Raw genomic sequence first — 21122 nt, 5'->3', positions numbered from 1 at the left:
CCTGGGTTTTTTTACTGGATTTTTCAATTCGTAAGATGTCAAATGTTTTCGTTAGGTGAAAGGACTGGCCTGAAGGTGGCCAGTTCAAGAACCAAACTCTTCTCCTGGGAGGCCAAGCGATTGTGATGTATATAGTATTTGGTTTAATCTTGTCTTACTGAAATATACAAGGACCTCCCTGAAATAGACATCTGGATGGGAGCATATGTTGTTCTAAAACCTCAGCATTGATAGTGACTTTCATGATATGTAAACTGCCCATACCATAGGCACTAATGCATCCCCACACCATCAGAGAGGCACACTTCTGAACTGTGGGCTGATAACAAGTTTTATGGTCTCTCTCCTCTAAAGCCCTCATGACGCTTTATTCTTGGTTGCCATAAAGAATTTAACATTTTAAATCATCTGACCATAGAACAGTTTTAGATTTTGCCTCGTTCCATTTGAAATGAGAAGACGGCAGTATTTCTGGATTGTGGTGATATATGGCTTCTTCTTTGCTTGATTGAGCTTTATCTTTTATTTGTGGATTGTATTGCAAACTGTGTTCACAGAAAATGATTTCTGGAGATATTCTTGAGCTCAGACAATGATTTGCATGACTGAATCATGGCTTCTTATAATGTAGTACCACCTGAGGACCCGTAGATCATAGGCATCCAATATTGATCGCCGGCCTTGTCCCTATTGCACATGGGTTTTTCTAGAATCTCAAAATTTTGGGGTGATATTATGCACTGTAAATGTTGTCTATTCAAATTCTTTGCAATTTTGCTGTGAGGATTTTTTTTCTGAAAATGTTCCACAATTTTTAGATTCAGTTGTTCACAGATTGGTGAACCTCTGACCATCTTTGCTTCTGAGAGTTTCTGCCTTTCTAACATGCTTAGTTTAAAATTGATCCTTCAGCTATTTTTCAATAGTGCTACTTACCGTATATACTCGAGTATAAGCCGAGAATTTCAGCCCATTTTTATAGGCTGAAATTGACCCTCTCGGATTATACTCGAGTCATACCCAGAGGTCGGCAGGGGAGGGGGAGAAGCAGCTGTGTAATAATACTCACCTGCTCCTGGCATGGTCCCTGGATATCCTGGTTCTCCGGCACCGGCAGCTTCCTGTGGTGAGCGGTCACATGGTATCGCTCATTACATAGGGGTGGAGCCGCATATTCATTTATGTAATGTGCATTACCATGTGACCGTTCAATATAGGAAGAAGCTGCCGGGGCCCGGAGAACCAGGGACATCCAGTGACCGTGCCAGGAGCATGTGTGTATGGCGGAGGCAGTGCGCGATATTCACCTGCTCCCCATTCCACCGACAGCCACCGCTGCGTCTTCCGCGTCCTCTGCAGTCAGTGACGCTCAGGTCAGAGGGCGCAGTGACGCGATTAGTGTGCGCGCCGCCCTCTGCCTGAGCGTCAGTGCAGAGGACGGGGAAGACACAGCAGCGGCCATCGCTGGAACGTGGACCGGTGAATATAGCAAGTGCCGGGGGCCTGAGCGACGAGAGGTGAGTATGTGATTTTTTTTTATCGCAGCAACAGCATATGGGGCAAATGTCTGTATGGAGCATCTTATGGGGCCATGTGCAGTATTATATGGGTCAAATATCCGTATGGAGCATCTTATGTGGCCATGTGCAGCATTATATGCGGGCAAATATCTGTATGGAGCATCTTATGTGGCCATGTACAGCATTATATGGGGCAAATATCTGTATGGAGCATCTTATATGGCCACGTGCAGCGTTATATGGGGGCAAATATCTGTATGGGGCCATGTGCAGCATTATATGGGGCAAATATCTGTATGGGGCCATGTACAGCATTATATGGGGCAAATATCTGTATGGAGCATCTTATGTGGCCATGTGCAGCATTTTATGGGGCAAATATCTGTATGGGGCCATGTTCAGCATTATATGGGGCAAATATCTGTATGGGGCTATGTACAGCATTATATGGGGCAAGTATCTCTATGGAGCATCTTATGGGGCCATGTGCAGCATTATATGGGGCAAATATCTCTATGGGGCCATGTGCAGCATTATATGGGGCTAATATCTCTATGGAGCATCTTATGGGGCCATGTTCAGCATTATATGGGGCAAATATCTCTATGGAGCATCCTATGGGGCCATAATCAGCATTTGTGGAGCATTATACAGGGCAAATGTCTGTATGGAGCATCTTATGGGGCCATAATCAACATTTGTGCAGCATTATATGGGGCATATTTTAATATGGAGCATCTTATGGGGCCCATCATAAACTGTATAGAGCAATATATGGGGCTCCTGATTCAATATGGATATTCAAAAACACTTAAACTACTGATGTCTCAATTAATTTTACTTTTATTGGTATCTATTTTTATTTTTGAAATTTACCAGTAGCTGATGCATTTTCCACCCTAGGCTTAAACTCGAGTCATTAAGTTTTCCCAGTTTTTTGTGGCAAAATTAGGGGGGTCGGCTTATACTCTGGTCGGCTTATACTCGAGTATATACGTTACTTTTCCAGACTTTTTGTTAACCCTATTCCAAATTTTTTGAGACATGTTGCCACCATCGATTTCTAATTTATTTTTTTTTAAATGTAATGGAGAAATGTCTAACTTCAGCTTATATGTGTGCTATGTTCTTTTGTGAATACAATATGGCTATAAGAGATTTCCAAATCATTGCATTCTTTTTTTACAGTTTACACAGTGTTCACACTTTTTTGGAATCGGGGGTTGTACATAATGGGATAGTCTACAATGTAGGCTTGATTCTATTAGACATTATATAAAATTCCTAATTTGGATTGAGACTCATGGTGAATTAGATGGATACATAAAGAAAAAAAACATCATATTCTTCCTACTAAATTCTACTTGAAAAAATATGGATTAATTCATTTGAAACTTATGCACAGAAATTGCTGAGAGATTGTATAGAGACATATACAGTTTCAACACTTAATAGTATGGAAAAATTGTAATTTTTTGTGGCACCTGTATGCAGTATTGTTTGAGAGAAAAGTTTGTGCTTTATAGGCAAGAAAGAATACCTTTAATATCGCATCAATTGGAATGTGCTACTTCTAGACTTTTACAAGATTGCACAGAACCATAATAAAGTTTGTGTCTTTAAACTCGATAGACTTTGACTGGGAGAGTATAAGCAGCAAAGTGAAGTTTAGCTTCATCAAAAAGATTTATCTTAAAAAAGCAATGAAATACCAAAATGCAATGAAATCACCTCAACAATGGCAGTTCTTATGCTATTTGAGTGTAATATTAATTTTTAATTTGGTGCTTCAATGTGCATTGATTAGATGGACATTTCATTAAAGAGTAAAATAATACCCATAATCATCTCTATTCTTTGGGACACATTGCTTTTTGAAGACTACAATACATTGGTGTATATTAGTAACTCGCCCCAGAGTACCAGTTCTATACAAGGCTGAGTGCCCAGCTGTTTGCATTTTAACCGCCTTATCAGAGTTTAATCACCTCCATAAAATAAAGTCTACAATTCCGTACTATTCCTTCATTCCCTCACTCTTTATTAGTTCTAAACATGTCGGAGCATTGGGTCTGATTGGATATTGTACGTTATTGAAGGAAAGGAACATGTTGAGTTAGTTTCTCTGAAACATGTAACTAAAATGCTTAACAAATACATATTTTCAAAATGGGTTCAATGTGACGACCTTTAAGTGTTTCACCTAAAGTATTTTATTATTATTCCACAACCTGTTTTCAATTTTATTTTCAATGTTATTAGCGAGAGTAAAGCTGGCAATAATGTGTTGTCATGGCAACCCAGTGTCAGGGAGGCAGGGAAGGCTTTCCGTGGCTTTATGGACACTGTGAAGGTTAAAGTGTTAAACCTAGGATTTTGTGTATTTTTCCACACGTCCTGCTCGTGTTCTGTCTCTCTTTTTCTGTCATCCTGTATCGGTCGCTTTATTTTCCTCCATCCTACCTCTTTCTCACTTTCTATCTGACTTTCCTTCTTCCAGTCTCATCTTTCCAACCTCACTAGATTTCCTTTCTCATGTTTCCTGTCGCTCTATCGGTTTATTTGTAATTTTATTGTATTTTATGCCAATACTATTTTATTCTTCTTTTATAGCTGAAATATTTGGCTAGATTCCAATGTCATATCTGTGATATGACCATTGACAATGGAAAATTGCTTTATTTTAATAATTAATACGGATCTGTAATTAATTATATATCCCCAGGCTTTTCATAATGTTATGTTCTGCTATATTGAACTTACCGTAGGTGAATCGTTTCCTTTAGCATGATTATAATTACCTAATATAGTGTCGTCGACTCATTTTCAGGAAAATATGCTTTCCTATTGATTTCCATTTTTCCTATTACGGTAGTTACATTGCAACTTTTTTTTAATTCTGTGCAAATGCAAATGTAGCTGTGTGGATTTGATATTTAATATCTAATTTATCTGCAGTGTTGTCATATATGACTAGCTATGTACAAATGTGATAAAAGGGAACTTAGTAATTATCTATTACTATCTTACAATAAAAATCTTTTGTATGTTACTTTTTTGTTTTAGCTTTTGCTGAGCTACAGACAGATATCCATGAGCTTACAAGTGATCTAGATGGGGCTGGCATTCCTTTCTTAGACTATCGCACCTATACTATGAGAGTGTTGTTTCCTGGCATTGAAGATCATCCTGTATTGAGGGACTTAGAGGTACTTTCACTTATATTTATAAAAAGTAATATATATATATATATATTTGTAATAACTCGTGATGATTTCTGTAATGTCATTGAAAACAAATGAAGACAATAAATTATATGAAAATACCATAAGCTGTTCTGAATAGCATTGGAGGCTCAACACAAATAATAGCACGCAGTAATCGAGGGAAATTATTCTGACTCTCATGGCCCTTCAAGGATACTTACTTCTCAGAACTTACAGATGTAGCCTTTTTTAAATGGGTACTCCATTAATAGAGAGCATGAGCCTAATCAATTCAGAACCACAATTAAAAAGTGCAAAATCTATACTCACCTTCCACAGTGGCACCAATCCAGTGATTTCTTTACAGCTGTTCCCGAAGGGTGACTTGACTTTGTTGTGGCATGAGCCTGCCGCAACCAATAAGCGGTCATTGTATGACTGCAGCATTTACTATTTTGTCAGAGTGGACTCCCACTCTGATGAAGTATTGATGAACTGTAGCCAAACAGCAGCCGCTCGTTTGCCACATCAGGCACGTGACACAGCAATTTCATGTCACCCTCCAGGATCAGCAGTGATGACATTGCTGGAATTAGCCACAGTAGAAAGTGAATATCCCTTGTTTTTATTTTAATAGGGGTCCTTAATTGATTAAGCTGGAGTTATCTGGTAGTGGAAAACCCATTAAAAATTACAAATATGTAACTAAGGCTGGGTTCACATTAGCGTTTGAGTCCGCAGCATTGTGCTGCGGACTTCTTTACTTAGCTCCGCCTACTTCCGCATGTGTCCTTCTTACCTATCTTTAACATTGGGTACGCAGGGATATGCGTTGTATGTGGATGCGTCCGCGTGCTTCGTTTTGACGTGCCCGGCGAACGCAACATGTTGCATTTTCTTGCATTCGGCGGGCATGTCAATATGACGCATGCAGACACATCCACATACAGTGCATATCCCTGAGTAACCAATGTTAAAGATAGGTACGCAGGACGCATACGGAGGTAGGCAGAGCTTAAGCAAAGAACTCCGCAGCACCACGCTGTGGACTCAAATGCCAATGTGAACTTAGGATAAGTCAGTGGCTTTTGTGGCATTTAGTGTTAAGAATTAGTTTTCTGCCTTGTGAATATATTTCTTATATATTAATTTAAGAAAGGCTACATCTGTACCATAGTAACATAGTAACATAGTAACATAGTTAGTAAGGCCGAAAAAAGACATTTGTCCATCCAGTTCAGCCTATATTCCATCATAATAAATACCCAGATCTACGTCCTTCTACAGAACCTAGTAATTGTATGATACAATATTGTTCTGCTCCAGGAAGACATCCAGGCCTCTCTTGAACCCCTCGACTGAGTTCGCCATCACCACCTCCTCAGGCAAGCAATTCCAGATTCTCACTGCCCTAACAGTAAAGAATCCTCTTCTATGTTGGTGGAAAAACCTTCTCTCCTCCAGACGCAAAGAATGCCCCCTTGTGCCCGTCACCTTCCTTGGTATAAACAGATCCTCAGCGAGATATTTGTATTGTCCCCTTATATACTTATACATGGTTATTAGATCGCCCCTCAGTCGTCTTTTTTCTAGACTAAATAATCCTAATTTCGCTAATCTATCTGGGTATTGTAGTTCTCCCATCCCCTTTATTAATTTTGTTGCCCTCCTTTGTACTCTCTCTAGTTCCATTATATCCTTCCTGAGCACCGGTGCCCAAAACTGGACACAGTACTCCATGTGCGGTCTAACTAGGGATTTGTACAGAGGCAGTATAATGCTCTCATCATGTGTATCCAGACCTCTTTTAATGCACCCCATGATCCTGTTTGCCTTGGCAGCTGCTGCCTGGCACTGGCTGCTCCAGGTAAGTTTATCATTAACTAGGATCCCCAAGTCCTTCTCCCTGTCAGATTTACCCAGTGGTTTCCCGTTCAGTGTGTAATGGTGATATTGATTCCCTCTTCCCATGTGTATAACCTTACATTTATCATTGTTAAACCTCATCTGCCACCTTTCAGCCCAAGTTTCCAACTTATCCAGATCCATCTGTAGCAGAATACTATCTTCTCTTGTATTAACTACTTTACATAGTTTTGTATCATCTGCAAATATCGATATTTTACTGTGTAAACCTTCTACCAGATCATTAATGAATATGTTGAAGAGAACAGGTCCCAATACTGACCCCTGCGGTACCCCACTGGTCACAGCGACCCAGTTAGAGACTATACCATTTATAACCACCCTCTGCTTTCTATCACTAAGCCAGTTACTAACCCATTTACACACATTTTCCCCCAGACCAAGCATTCTCATTTTGTGTACCAACCTCTTGTGCGGCACGGTATCAAACGCTTTGGAAAAATCGAGATAGACCACGTCCAATGACTCACCGTGGTCCAGTCTATAGCTTACCTCTTCATAAAAACTGATTAGATTGGTTTGACAGGAGCGATTTCTCATAAACCCATGCTGATATGGAGTTAAACAGTTATTCTCATTGAGATAATCCAGAATAACATCCCTCAGAAACCCTTCAAATATTTTACCAACAATAGAGGTTAGACTTACTGGCCTATAATTTCCAGGTTCACTTTTAGAGCCCTTTTTGAATATTGGCACCACATTTGCTATGCACCAGTCCTGCGGAACAGACCCTATCGCTATAGAGTCACTAAAAATAAGAAATAATGGTTTATCTATTACATTACTTAGTTCTCTTAGTACTCGTGGGTGTATGCCATCCGGACCCGGAGATTTATCTATTTTAATCTTATTTAGCCGGTTTCGCACCTCTTCTTGGGTTAGATTGGTGACCCTTAATATAGGGTTTTCATTGTTTCTTGGGATTTCACCTAGCATTTCATTTTCCACCGTGAATACCGTGAAGAAGAAGGTGTTTAATATGTTAGCTTTTTCCTCGTCATCTACAACCATTCTTTCCTCACTATTTTTTAAGGGGCCTACATTTTCAGTTTTTATTCTTTTACTATTGATATAGTTGAAGAACAGTTTGGGATTAGTTTTACTCTCCTTAGCAATGTGCTTCTCTGTTTCCTTTTTGGCAGCTTTAATTAGTTTTTTAGATAAAGTATTTTTCTCCCTATAGTTTTTTAGAGCTTCAATGGTGCCATCCTGCTTTAGTAGTGCAAATGCTTTCTTTTTACTGTTAATTGCCTGTCTTACTTCTTTGTTTAGCCACATTGGGTTTTTCCTATTTCTAGTCCTTTTATTCCCACAAGGTATAAACCGCTTACACTGCCTATTTAGGATGTTCTTAAACATTTCCCATTTATTATCTGTATTCTCATTTCTGAAGATATTGTCCCAGTCTACCAGATTAAAGGCATCTCTAAGCTGTTCAAACTTTGCCTTCCTAAAGTTCAATGTTTTTGTGACTCCCTGACAAGTCCCCCTAGTGAAAGACAGGTGAAACTGCACAATATTGTGGTCGCTATTTCCTAAATGCCCAACCACCTGCAGATTTGTTATTCTGTCAGGTCTATTAGATAGTATTAGGTCTAAAAGTGCTGCTCCTCTGGTTGGATTCTGCACCAATTGTGAAAGATAATTTTTCTTGGTTATTAGCAGAAACCTGTTGCCTTTATGGGTTTCACAGGTTTCTGTTTCCCAGTTAATATCCGGGTAGTTAAAGTCCCCCATAACCAGGACCTCATTATGGGTTGCAGCTTCATCTATTTGCTTTAGAAGTAGACTTTCCATGCTTTCTGTTATATTTGGGGGTTTGTAACAGACCCCAATGAGAATTTTGTTACCATTTTTCCCTCCATGAATTTCAACCCATATGGACTCGACATCCTCATTCCCTTCGCTAATATCCTCCCTTAAAGTGGACTTTAGACAAGACTTTACATAGAGACAAACCCCTCCTCCTCTCCGATTTTTACGATCCTTTCTAAACAGACTGTAACCCTGTAAGTTAACTGCCCAGTCATAGCTTTCATCTAACCATGTCTCGGTTATTCCCACTATGTCAAAGTTACCTGTAGATATTTCTGCTTCTAGTTCTTCCATCTTGTTTGTCAGGCTTCTGGCGTTTGCGAGCATGCAGTTTAGAGGATTTTGTTTTGTTCCAATCTCCTCACTGTGGATTGTTTTAGAAATGTTCTTACCTCCCTTCTGAGTATGTTTTCCTGGGTCGTCTTTGTTCGAGTCTAATGTTTTTCTTCCCGTCCCCTCTTCTTCTAGTTTAACGCCCTCCTGATGAGTGTAGCGAGTCTTCTGGCGAATGTGTGTTTCCCAGGTTTGTTGAGGTGTAGTCCGTCTCTGGCGAGGAGTCCATCATACCAGTAATTCACACCGTGGTCCAGGAATCCAAATCCTTGTTGTCTGCACCATCGTCTTAGCCAGTTGTTTGCATCAAGGATCCTGTTCCATCTCCTGGTGCCATGCCCGTCTACCATGCTGTTGAAAGGGAGTAGTATTCATCACCATTTACAATCTCACAATATATACCGTATTTTTTGGACTTTAAGACGCACCGGACCATAAGACGCACCCAAATTTTTAGAAGGAAAATAGGGGAAAAAATGAGTGCGTCAAATGAGGGGTCCATCTTACAGTCTTACTGGGGGGCAGATTTTCAGCACTGGTAGAGTGGGGTCACAGGTGATGTTCGGTGGTCCAACGATGTGATTACTCAATCCGAGACTGGTGCGGCAGGATCGGCAGTGCTCGATGGTACAGAGGCTCTGCTGACATTTTGTGAAAGCCCGGTACCCCTGCACATCCATTGCTGCAATGTGGTGGTCTCTGAGAAATCCCATCCCAGGCTGGTGCATCAGGTTCGGCGGTGCTTGGTGGTGCGGGGGTTCTGCCAACATTTTGTGAAAGCCCGGAGCCCTTGCATATCCATTCCTGCGATGCGGTGGCCTCTGGGAAAATGTCTGCCAGAGGCGGTGCATGCACAGATTGAGATCTTGGCACCGAAATCTCAAGATGAGATCTCATTGCCGAGATCTCAGTCTGCTTTGACAAAATGTCGGAGGAGCCCTCGCACCATTAAGCAATGCCGAATACTGCAACTCCAGGCTGGGATGGGAGTGAGATCATCGCCCTGCAGCATAGGACCACCACAGAATTGCCCGACTCCTGCTGCTGCCACACTACTGGCAAATATATTTCAACTATAAGACGCACCCCCATTTATTTCTGAAATTTTGGGGAAAAAAGTGCTTCCTATAGTCCGAGAAATACGGTATACATATTCACTAATTATAAAACTATAGCAATGATCTGGATAAATTGAGAAAAAATAACCTTTATTCAGTAATGTTAAAAATTTTAACTTTTTACATTTCCACTGTACTAAGTACAGGTCTATCTGGCAATGTAACAGTTTGATGTAACAATTCTAATTAGGATATAGCTTTTAGAAGGTAAATGTCTTTATCTCTCCTTAAGCTATCGGTCTTCACTGTTATATTACAGAATTAGTTGCCAGATACTTATAATTAAGTGACAACATCTAATATATACAGTGGGGAAAAAAGTATTTAGTCAGCCACCAATTGTGCAAGTTCTCCCACTTAAAAAGATGAGAGAGGCCTATAAGTGACATCATAGGTAGACCACAACTATGAGAGCCAAAATGAGAAAACAAATCCAGAAAATCACCTTGTCTGAATTGGCAAGAGTTATTTTGCAAAATATGGTGGAAAATAAGTATTTGGTCATTAAGAAAAGTTCATCTCAATATTTTGTTATATATCCTTTGTTGACAATGACAGAGGTCAAACGTTTTCTGTAAGTCTTCACAAAGTTGGCACACACTGTTGGTATTATATTTATTTTGCAAATTATGGTGGAAAATAAGTATTTGGTCACCTAAAAACATGCAAGATTTCTGGCTCTCACAGACCAGTAACTTCTTTAAGAGGCTCCTCTGTCCTCTACTCATTACCTGTAGTAATGGCACCTGTTTGAACTTGTTATCAGCATTAAAGACACCTGTCTACAACCCCAAACAGTCACACTCCAAACTCCAATATGATATGGTATGGCCCATTCCTCCATGCAGATATCCTCTAGAGCAGTGATGTTTTGGGCCTGTCGCTGGGCAACACGGACTTTCAACTCCCTCCTAAGGTTTTCTATGGGTTTGAGATCTGGAGACTGGCTAGGACACTCTAGGACCTTCATATGCTTCTTACAAAGCCACTCCCTCGTTGCCCTGGTGGTGTGCTTGGTATCATTATCATGCTGAAAGACCCATCCACTTTTCATCTTCATTGCCCTTCCTGATGGAAAGAGGTTTGCACTCATAATCTCAGGATACAAGGCCCCATTCATTCTTTCATGTACACGGATCAGTTGTCCTGTTCCCTTTGCAGAGAAGCAGCCCCAAAGCATGATGTTGCCACCCCCATGCTTCACAGTACGTATGGTGTTCTTTGGATGTAACTCAGCATTCTGTCTCAAACAGTTCTACTTTGGTTTCATCTGACCATATGACATTCTCCCAATAATCTTCTGGATAAATGTTCTCTAGCAAACAAGAGGACATGTCTGGCACTGCAGGATCTGTGTCCCTGGTGGCATAGTGTGTTACTGATGGTAGCCTTTGTTACGGTGGTCCTAGCTCTTTGCAGGTCACTCACTAGGTCCCTGTGTGTTTCTGGGATTTTTGCTCACCGTTCTTGTGATCATTTTGACCCCACGGCATGAGATCTTGCATGGATCCCCAGATCGAGGGAGATTATCAGTGGTCTTGTATGTCTTCCATTTTCTTATTATTGCTCCCACTGTTGATTTAATCCCACCAAGCTGCTTGCCTATTGCAGATTCAGTCTTTCCAATCTGGTGCAGGGCTGCAATTTTGTTTCTGGTGTCCTTCGACAGCTCTTTGGTCTTTACCATAGTGGAGTTTGGAGTGTGACTGTTTGGGGTTGTAGGCAGGTGTCTTTAATGCTGATAAGTTCAAACAGGTGCCATTACTACAGGTAATGAGTAGAGGACAGAGGAGCCTCTTAAAGAAGTTACTGGTCTGTGAGAGCCAGAAATCTTGCATGTTTTTAGGTGACCAAATACTTATTTTCCACCATAATTTGCAAAATAAATATTGCCAAATCAGACAAGGTGATTTTCTGGATTTGTTTTCTCATTTTGACTCTCATAGTTGTGGTCTACCTATGATGTCAATTACAGACCTCTCTCATCTTTTTAAGTGGGAGAACTTGCACAATTGGTGGCTTACTGAATACTTTTTTCCCCACTGTAAACTACCATCCCATAATATCATAGGGAATCACATTAGTCTTAAATTGACCTTCCTAGCATGTTGATAAATAAGGACTGTTATACATTAAACACTATTGCTATGTGCTTTCTTGTGCTCCTATTAGTTTCAATGCATTTCACCGATCCTGTAATGGGTGAGCGCATCAGGAGGCTCTATTAGAATTATACTATTTATTGGTAGAGTTGAGCAACCTTGACCTTTTTAGAGTCGAGCCGGGTTTCGCGAAACCCGACTATCTCAAAAGTCGGGTCGAGTGAAATCGGCCGATTATGACGTAAAGTCGGGATCGACCGAAACACGAAACCCAATGCAAGTCAATGGGGCAGCATAGTCGGCAGTGAGTGGGGGCCAGGAAAACACCTAGAGTGCCCATTTTAATGTCAAAACCATCCATTCTTCTTAATGAAGCTTGTCAAGCGTAATTTACCTTATAATAATTGGAAGGCATTTGAAATTGGGGGTCATTTGGCTAAAGTTGTGGTGGGTAGAGCTGGTTCAAGTAATTAGTGGGCCCAGGAAATCTGGACCACGTCACGGCAGTGGAGCAGGGAGAGGTAAGTATTTCAACTTTGCAAGTGCTGTGAACCTGAGCAAGCAGGGGGGGCCCACTCGTTGGCATTGGCACTGGCACAGGGCCCCTCAAAGTACAGCGGTGTGTTTGCACGGCGGGGGCGCCTCCCACCGGCAGCAACACTTTTGCGTACTATGAGAGGCCCTGTGCCAGTGACGTCGCCAACTAGTATTCCTCCCCCCACCTGATGAAGGAACCTGCACTTTCATCTGCACCTTCCTCTTTGTCCCCGTGTAAGGTGGTATGGTATGCGGGAAGAGCAACCTGACTTTCAGCAGGGTCACAATGTTGTTGTGTAGCGTGCACGGGGAATGTTGCGTTATGGGTCAATGTACCAGCAGACTCATCTATCACTGGCTGGGCAATGGGCAGGATGAGGAGGAAACACAGATATAGGCCCAAAGAATAAAGTTGGCTAAATGCAGTTCAAAATTGGTAACACAGGAATAACCAGGGGGCATTGCAGTGGAGGACAACTGGAATGAGAGGCAGACACCGATAGTAGGCCCCAACCCAACTAGTAGGCCAAATGCAGTCTAACATTAACAACTACTTAACGAGCGCCTGAAAACGGAATTTCAGGACAGGAAACCAGGAGAACAGCAAGGAGCGGCAGACACTGTTAGTAGTCCCCAAACCAACTAGTACGCCAAATGCAGTTGTTCCATTTAACCACAATTTAACGAGAGCCTGAAGATAGAAGCTCAGGAAAGGCAACCTGGAGAACACCTTGGAGTGTAACACACCATCTCTCTCCACCCGATACCCAATTTGTAGGCCTAATGCAGTGTAGTTTTCTACAACTACTAAACGAGAGTCGGAAGACCGAAGCAATGGCAAGGAAACCTGGGGAACACCTTGGAGTGTAACACACCATCTCTCTCCACTCGATACCCATTTTGTAGGCCTAATGCAGTGTAGTTTTCTACAACTACTAAACGAGAGTCGGAAGACCGAAGCAATGGCAAGGAAACCTGGGGAACACCTTGGATTGTAACACACCATCTCTCTCCACCCGATACCCATTTTGTAGGCCTAATGCAGTGTAGTTTTCTACAACTACTAAACGAGAGTCGGAAGACCAAAGCAATGGCAAGGAAACCTGGGGAACACCTTGGAGTGTAACACACCATCTCTCTCCACCCGATACCCATTTTGTAGGCCTAATGCAGTGTAGTTTTCTACAACTACTAAACGAGAGCATGAAGATCGAAGCTCAGGAAAGGCAACCTGGGGAACACCTTGGAGTGTAACACACCCTCTCTCTACACCACGGAAGGGCTGATTCTTAGGAAGGAAGGCTGTCGGAAAGAAGCAGGGCGCGTCCGAGGGTGATTATATTCTTATTAGGTATATACTCACCCTCGGACGCGCCCTGCTTCTTTATTTGTAATGAATGTTTATTTGCAATGTGGTTTTGACTTACTCTATTTTTTTGGTAAATAATGATTTTATTATTTTCATTGTTTTGCATCTTCTTGGCAATAATATAAAGAAGACGCGACAGGACAACACTCGGTGGATGCCATATCTGTGTTTTAAATTGAAAAAAACTTTCAGTTAACTACTTGCAGGAGAAAGTTATTGTAGCTGGTGGCCATTTTTAGTACTGTACCAGATTTTTGTTGTATGTGTTTGTTTTTAATGTTAAAATGTCTGCATTTGATATCTCTCCAGTATTTTCTTTTTTATAAGCAAAATACTTATTTTTATATTTTCTGATGTTGGTTCAAGGGGTAAACGGGCAGCAGTAGACAGGTCAGTGGAGGCCTAGTGGAAGGAGGGACCGCAGACAGGCTTCGAAGCCCTAACATAATAAATTGGGCTGGCTGTAGGCAATTTAAAATTGGTTCCAGGGGAACACGGGCGGCAGTAGACAGGTCAGTGGAGGCCTAGTGGAAGGAGGGACCGCAGACAGGCTTCGAAGCCCTAACATAATAAATTGGGCTGGCTGTAGGCAATTTAAAATTGGTTCCAGGGGAACACGGGCGGCAGTAGACAGGTCAGTGGAGGCCTAGTGGAAGGAGGGACCGCAGACAGGCTTCGAAGCCCTAACATAATAAATTGGGCTGGCTGTAGGCAATTTAAAATTGGTTCCAGGGGAACACGGACAGCAGTAGACAGGTCAGTGGAGGCCTAGTGGAAGGAGGGACCGCAGACAGGCTTCGAAGCCCTAACATAATAAATTGGGCTGGCTGTAGGCAATTCAAAATTGGTTCCAGGGGAACCCGGGCAGCAGTAGACAGGTCAGTGGAGGCCTAGTGGAAGGAGGGACCGCAGACAGGCTTCGAAGCCCTAACATAATAAATTGGGCTGGCTGTAGGCAATTTAAAATTGGTTCCAGGGGAACACGGGCGGCAGTAGCCAGGTCAGTGTAGTAGTAGTGGAAACAACGGGCCGCAGACAGGCTTCGAAGGCCTAACATAACAAAAATTGGGCTGTAGGCAATTTAAAATTGGTTCCAGGGGAACATGGGCGGCAGTAGCCAGGTCAGTGTAGTAGTAGTGGAAAGAACGGGCCGCAGACAGGCTTCGAAGGCCTAACATAACAAAAATTGGGCTGTAGGCAATTTAAAATTGGTTCCAGGGGAACACGGGCGGCAGTAGACAGGTCAGTGGAGGCCTAGTGGAAGGAGGGACCGCAGACAGGCTTCGAAGCCCTAACATAATAAATTGGGCTGGCTGTAGGCAATTTAAAATTGGTTCCAGGGGAACACGGGCGGCAGTAGACAGGTCAGTGGAGGCCTAGTGGAAGGAGGGACCGCAGACAGGCTTCGAAGCCCTAACATAATAAATTGGGCTGGCTGTAGGCAATTTAAAATTGGTTCCAGGGGAACACGGGCGGCAGTAGCCAGGTCAGTGTAGTAGTAGTGGAAAGAACGGGCCGCAGACAGGCTTCGAAGGCCTAACATAACAAAAATTGGGCTATAGGCAATTTAAAATTGGTTCCAGGGGAACACGGGCGGCAGTAGACAGGTCAGTGGAGGCCTAGTGGAAGGAGGGACCGCAGACAGGCTTCGAAGCCCTAACATAATAAATTGGGCTGGCTGTAGGCAATTTAAAATTGGTTCCAGGGGAACAAGGGCAGCAGTAGACAGGTCAGTGGAGGCCTAGTGGAAGGAGTGACCGCAGACAGGCTTCGAAGGCCTAACATAAGAAAAATGTCAATACAATGGTATTGACAGTGCCAGGCATTGAAGGATGTCAGCGCATAGACTAAACATTGGTGGAGCTGTGAGAGAAAATTTTGCAAGTGGTAGAGCACTGTTTGACCTGGGGGGGGGACTGTCTTGTGGCCGGCGGTACAGGCCCAGGGCCCCTCATATTACAACGGTGTGTCTGACGTTGGGTGCGCACCACCACCGCCAGACACTTTATTGTACTATGAGGGACCTAGTGGCAGTGCCGTCGACCAAAAGCGGGCACACCCACCTCTTCAGACAAACAGTACTCTCACGGGTGCTGGCGCCAAGTGGCGATACCACGGCCCCGTGTGGGGACTTTGGCCATTTAGGGAGGTGTTAACATGTCGGATGCTGGACAATCAGGTGCTGCAAATTACGAGATTGGAAAAGTCGTTCAGAATAGTCCACAGGCAAGACCTTTACATAGGAAAGCTAGGTGTCAGCCGGGCAAGGTGGGGCAAAAGATTTCGAAATCCAGTTGTGGTTCATTTTAATGAAGGTTAGATCATCTACATTTTGGGTAGCCAGACGAGTCCTTTTTTCTGTTAGTATTGAACCTGCAGCACTGAATACTCTTTCTGATAGGACACTAGCTGCCGGGCAAGCAAGCTCCTGCAATGCATATTCTGCCAATTCTGGCCAGGTGTCTAATTTTGATGCCCAGTAATCAAATGAGAATGACGGTTGAGGGAGAACGTCGATAAGGGATGAAAAATAGTTAGTAACCATACTGGACAAATGTTGTCTCCTGTCACTTTGAATTGACGCTGCAGTACCTGTCCTGTCTGCGGTCATAGCAAAATCACTCCACAACTTGGTCAGAAAACCCCTCTGGCCAACGCCACTTCTGATTTCTGCCCCTCTAACACCCCTGGTCTGCTGGCCCCTGCAGCTCGTGGTAGAACGATCACGGGCGCTGTGTGCAGGGAATGCCAGAAGCAAACGGTCAATAAGAGTTGATTGTTTGGTTGCTAATATTAGTTCCAAGTTCTCATGTGGCATTATATTTTGCAATTTGCCTTTATAGCGAGGATCAAGGAGGCAGGCCAACCAGTAATCGTCATCGTTCATCATTTTTGTTATGCGTGTGTCCCTTTTGAGGATACGTAAGGCATAATCCGCCATGTGGCCCAAAGTTCCAGTTCTCAAATCTGTGGTTGTGCTTGGTTGAGGGGCAGTTTCAGGCAAATCCACGTCACTTGTGTCCCTCCAAAAACCAGAACCCGGCCTTGCCGCGCCAACAATTTCCACTGGCCCCGGAAAAGCTTCCTCATTAAAAATATAATCATCCCCATCATCCTCCTCGTCCTCCTCCTCCTGTTCGCCCGCTACCTCGTCCTGTACACTGCCCTGGCCAGACAATGGCTGACTGTCATCAAGGCTTTCCTCTTCCTCAGCTGCAGACGCCTGATCCTTTATGTGCGTCAAACTTTGCATCAGCAGACGCATTAGGGGGATGCTCATGCTTATTATGGCGTTGTCTGCACTAACCAGCCGTGTGCATTCCTCAAAACACTGAAGGACTTGACACATGTCTTGAATCTTCGACCACTGCACACCTGACAACTCCATGTCTGCCATCCTACTGCCTGCCCGTGTATGTGTATCCTCCCACAAAAACATAACAGCCCGCCTCTGTTCACACAGTCTCTGAAGCATGTGCAGTGTTGAGTTCCACCTTGTTGCAACGTCTATGATTAGGCGATGCTGGGGAAGGTTCAAAGAACGCTGATAGGTCTGCATACGGCTGGAGTGTACGGGCGAACGGCGGATATGTGAGCAAAGTCCACGCACTTTGAGGAGCAGGTCGGATAACCCCGGATAACTTTTCAGGAAGCACTGCACCACCAGGTTTAAGATGTGAGCCAGGCAAGGAATGTGTTTCAGTTGGGAAAGGGAGATGGCAGCCATGAAATTCCTTCCGTTATCACTCACTACCTTGCCTGCCTCAAGATCTACAGTGCCCAGCCACGACTGCGTTTCTTTCTGCAAGAACTCGGACAGAACTTCAGCGGTGTGTCTGTTGTCGCCCAAACACTTCATAGCCAATACAGCCTGCTGACGTTTGCCAGTAGCTGCCCCATAATGGGAGACCTGGTGTGCAACAGTGGCAGCTGCGGATGGAGTGGTTGTGCGACTGCGGTCTGTGGACGAGGTCTCGCTTCTGCAGGAGGACGAGGAGGAGGAGGAGGGGGTGCGAACGGCTACAGCCAACTGTTTCCTAGACCGTGGGCTAGGCAGAACTGTCCCAAACTTGCTGTCCCCTGTGGACCCTGCATCCACCACATTTACCCAGTGTGCCGTGATGGACACGTAACGTCCCTGGCCATGCCTACTGGTCCATGCATCTGTTGTCAGGTGCACCTTTGTGCTCACACATTGCCTGAGTGCATGGACGATGCGCTCTTTAACATGCTGGTGGAGGGCTGGGATGGCTTTTCTGGAAAAAAAGTGTCGACTGGGTAGCTCGTAGCGTGGTACAGCGTAGTCCATCAGGGCTTTGAAAGCTTCGCTTTCAACTAACCGGTAGGGCATCATCTCTAACGAGATTAGTCTAGCTATGTGGGCGTTCAAACCCTGTGTAAGCGGATGCGAGGCTAAGTACTTCCTTTTTCTAACCATAGTCTCATGTAGGGTGAGCTGGACTGGAGAGCTGGAGATCGTGGAACTAGCGGGGGTGCCGGTGGACATGGCAGACTGAGAGACGGTGGGAGACGGTATTGTTGCCGCCGGTGCCCTAGATGCAGTGTTTCCTACTACGAAACTGGTGATTCCCTGACCCTGACTGCTTTGGCCTGGCAAAGAAACCTGCACAGATACTGCAGGTGGTGCAGAAAATGGTGGCCCTACACTGCCGGAAGGGATGTTGCGTTGATGACTAGCTTCATTGGCCGAGGGTGCTACAACCTTAAGGGACGTTTGGTAGTTAGTCCAAGCTTGCAAATGCATGGTGGTTAAATGTCTATGCATGCAACTTGTATTGAGACTTTTCAGATTCTGCCCTCTGCTTAAGGTAGTTGAACATTTTTGACAGATGACTTTGCGCTGATCAATTGGATGTTGTTTAAAAAAATGCCAGACTGCACTCTTTCTAGCATCGGATACCTTTTCAGGCATTGCAGACTGAGCTTTAACCGGATGGCCACGCTGTCCTCCAACAGGTTTTGACTTTGCCACGCGTTTTGGGCAAGATACGGGCCCGGCAGATGGAACCTGTTGCGATGTTGATGCCTGCTGTGGCCCCTCCTCCTCCGCTTCAGAACTGCTGCCGCCTGCACCCTGTTCCCCCAATAGCTGCCAATCGGGGTCAAGAACTGGGTCATCTATTACCTCTTCTTGTAGCTCGTGTGCAACTTCGTCTGTGTCACCGTGTCGGTCGGTGGTATAGCGTTCGTGATGGGGCAACATAGTCTCATCAGGGTCTGATTCTTGATCAGCACCCTGCGAGGGCAATGTTGTGGTCTGAGTCAAAGGACCAGCATAGTAGTCTGGCTGTGGCTGTGCATCAGTGCACTCCATGTCAGATTCAACTTGTAATGGGCATGGACTGTTAACTGCTTCACTTTCTAAGCCAGGGACGGTATGTGTAAAGAGCTCCATGGAGTAACCCGTTGTGTCGCCTGCTGCATTCTTCTCTGTTGTTGTTTTTGCTGAAGAGGACAAGGAAGCGACTTGTCTCTGACCGTGAACATCCACTAACGACGCGCTGCTTTTACTTTTACCAGTTTCACGAGAGGAGGCAAAAGAGCTAGAGGCTGAGTCAGCAAGATAAGCCAAAACTTGCTCTTGCTGCTCCGGCTTTAAAAGCGGTTTTCCTACTCCCAGAAAAGGGAGCGTTCGAGGCCTTGTGTAGCCAGACGACAAACCTGGCTCCACAGCTCCAGACTTAGGTGCAATATTTTTTTTCCCACGACCACCTGATGCTCCACCACTACCACTACCCTCATTACCAGCTGACAATGAACGCCCCCGGCCACGACCTCTTCCACCAGACTTCCTCATTTTTTTAAAAACGTTACCAAACTAACGGTATTTGTTGCTGTCACACAACTTACATGGTGAGCTATAACTTCAGTATGATTTAGCTACCCCTTTACAGGTGGGTGAGACCACAACGAAAATCAGGCACAATGTTACACACTCTGTTGTTGGTGGCAACAAATGAGAGAGATGCCACACACGCAGGACTGTCACTGAAGCGCAAATGTAAATATTAATCTCCCACTGATTTGTTTTTGTTTTTTTAACAGGGAGACTTTAGAAAAAAAAAAATAATTAAAAAAAATGATTTTTTAAGGAAGAATTTAGAAACCAAATAAAATGAAATGATTGTTTCAGGGAGAATTTAGAAAACAAATAAAAAAAAATAGGCTTTCTATGGCCCACTGAGTGAGAGAGGACGCACACAGGAGTCAGGAGTGGCACACAAGCCCAGAGGCCAATATTTATCTCCCACTGATTGATTTAGTGATTTTTTCAGGTAGATTTTGGAACCCAAATCAAGCAAAAAAATTAATAGGCTTTCTATGGCCCACAATTGGAGAGAGAGAGATGGCACACCCAGGAGTCAAGAATGGCACACAAGCAGAAAGGGCAATATTATTCTCCCACTGATTTGATTTTTTTTTTTTTGTTTCAGGGAGACTTTAGAAAAAAAAAATACAAAAAAAATGATTTTTTCAGGAATAATTTAGAAACCAAATAAAATAAAATGATTTTTTCAGGGAGAATTTAGAAAACAAATAAAACAAAAAATAGGCTTTCTAGGGCCCACTGAGTGAGAGATGACGCACACAGGAGTCAGGAGTGGCACACAAGCCCAGAGGCCAATATTTATCTCCCACTGATTGATTTAGTGATTTTTTCAGGTAGATTTTGGAACCCAAATCAAGCAAAAAAATAAATAGGCTTTCTATGGCCCACAATTGGAGAGAGAGAGAGAGATGGCACACCCAGGAGTCAAGACTGGCACACAAGCAGAAAGGGCAATATTAATCTCCCACTGATTTGATTTTTTTTTTTCAGGGAGACTTTAGAAAAAAAAAATACAAAAAAAAAATGATTTTTTCAGGAATAATTTAGAAACCAAATAAAATAAAATGATTTTTTCAGGGAGAATTTAGAAAACAAATAAAACAAAAAATAGGCTTTCTAGGGCCCACTGAGTGAGAGATGACGCACACAGGAGTCAGGAGTGGCACACAAGCCCAGAGGCCAATATTTATCTCCCGCTGATTGATTTATTGATTTTTTCAGGTAGAATTTAGAACCCAAATCAACCCAAAAAATAAATAGGCTTTCTATGGCCCACTATTTGTGAGAGAGATGGCACGCTCAGGACTGGCACACAAGCCCAGAGGCCCATATTAATCTTCCA

The 21122-nt window shown here is 43.5% G+C and overlaps 1 protein-coding gene across 2 annotated transcripts in view; it reads left to right on the top strand.

The window, feature by feature from the left end:
- Nucleotides 1-21122, top strand: part of PLXNA4 (plexin A4) — a 1110285-nt gene that overhangs the window by 957613 nt on the left and 131550 nt on the right. For both annotated transcript variants that reach the window (XM_069765352.1, XM_069765353.1), the window contains one exon: nt 4587-4729. In XM_069765352.1, coding sequence (XP_069621453.1) covers nt 4587-4729 — 143 coding nt within the window. The remainder of the gene's footprint in view (nt 1-4586; nt 4730-21122) is intronic.

The sequence above is a fragment of the Ranitomeya imitator genome, chromosome 4 (assembly GCF_032444005.1).
Source record: "Ranitomeya imitator isolate aRanImi1 chromosome 4, aRanImi1.pri, whole genome shotgun sequence".
NCBI lineage: Eukaryota > Metazoa > Chordata > Amphibia > Anura > Dendrobatidae > Ranitomeya > Ranitomeya imitator.
Note: the sequence above shows the minus strand (reverse complement) of the source record. Positions and strands in the feature narration are given on the sequence as shown.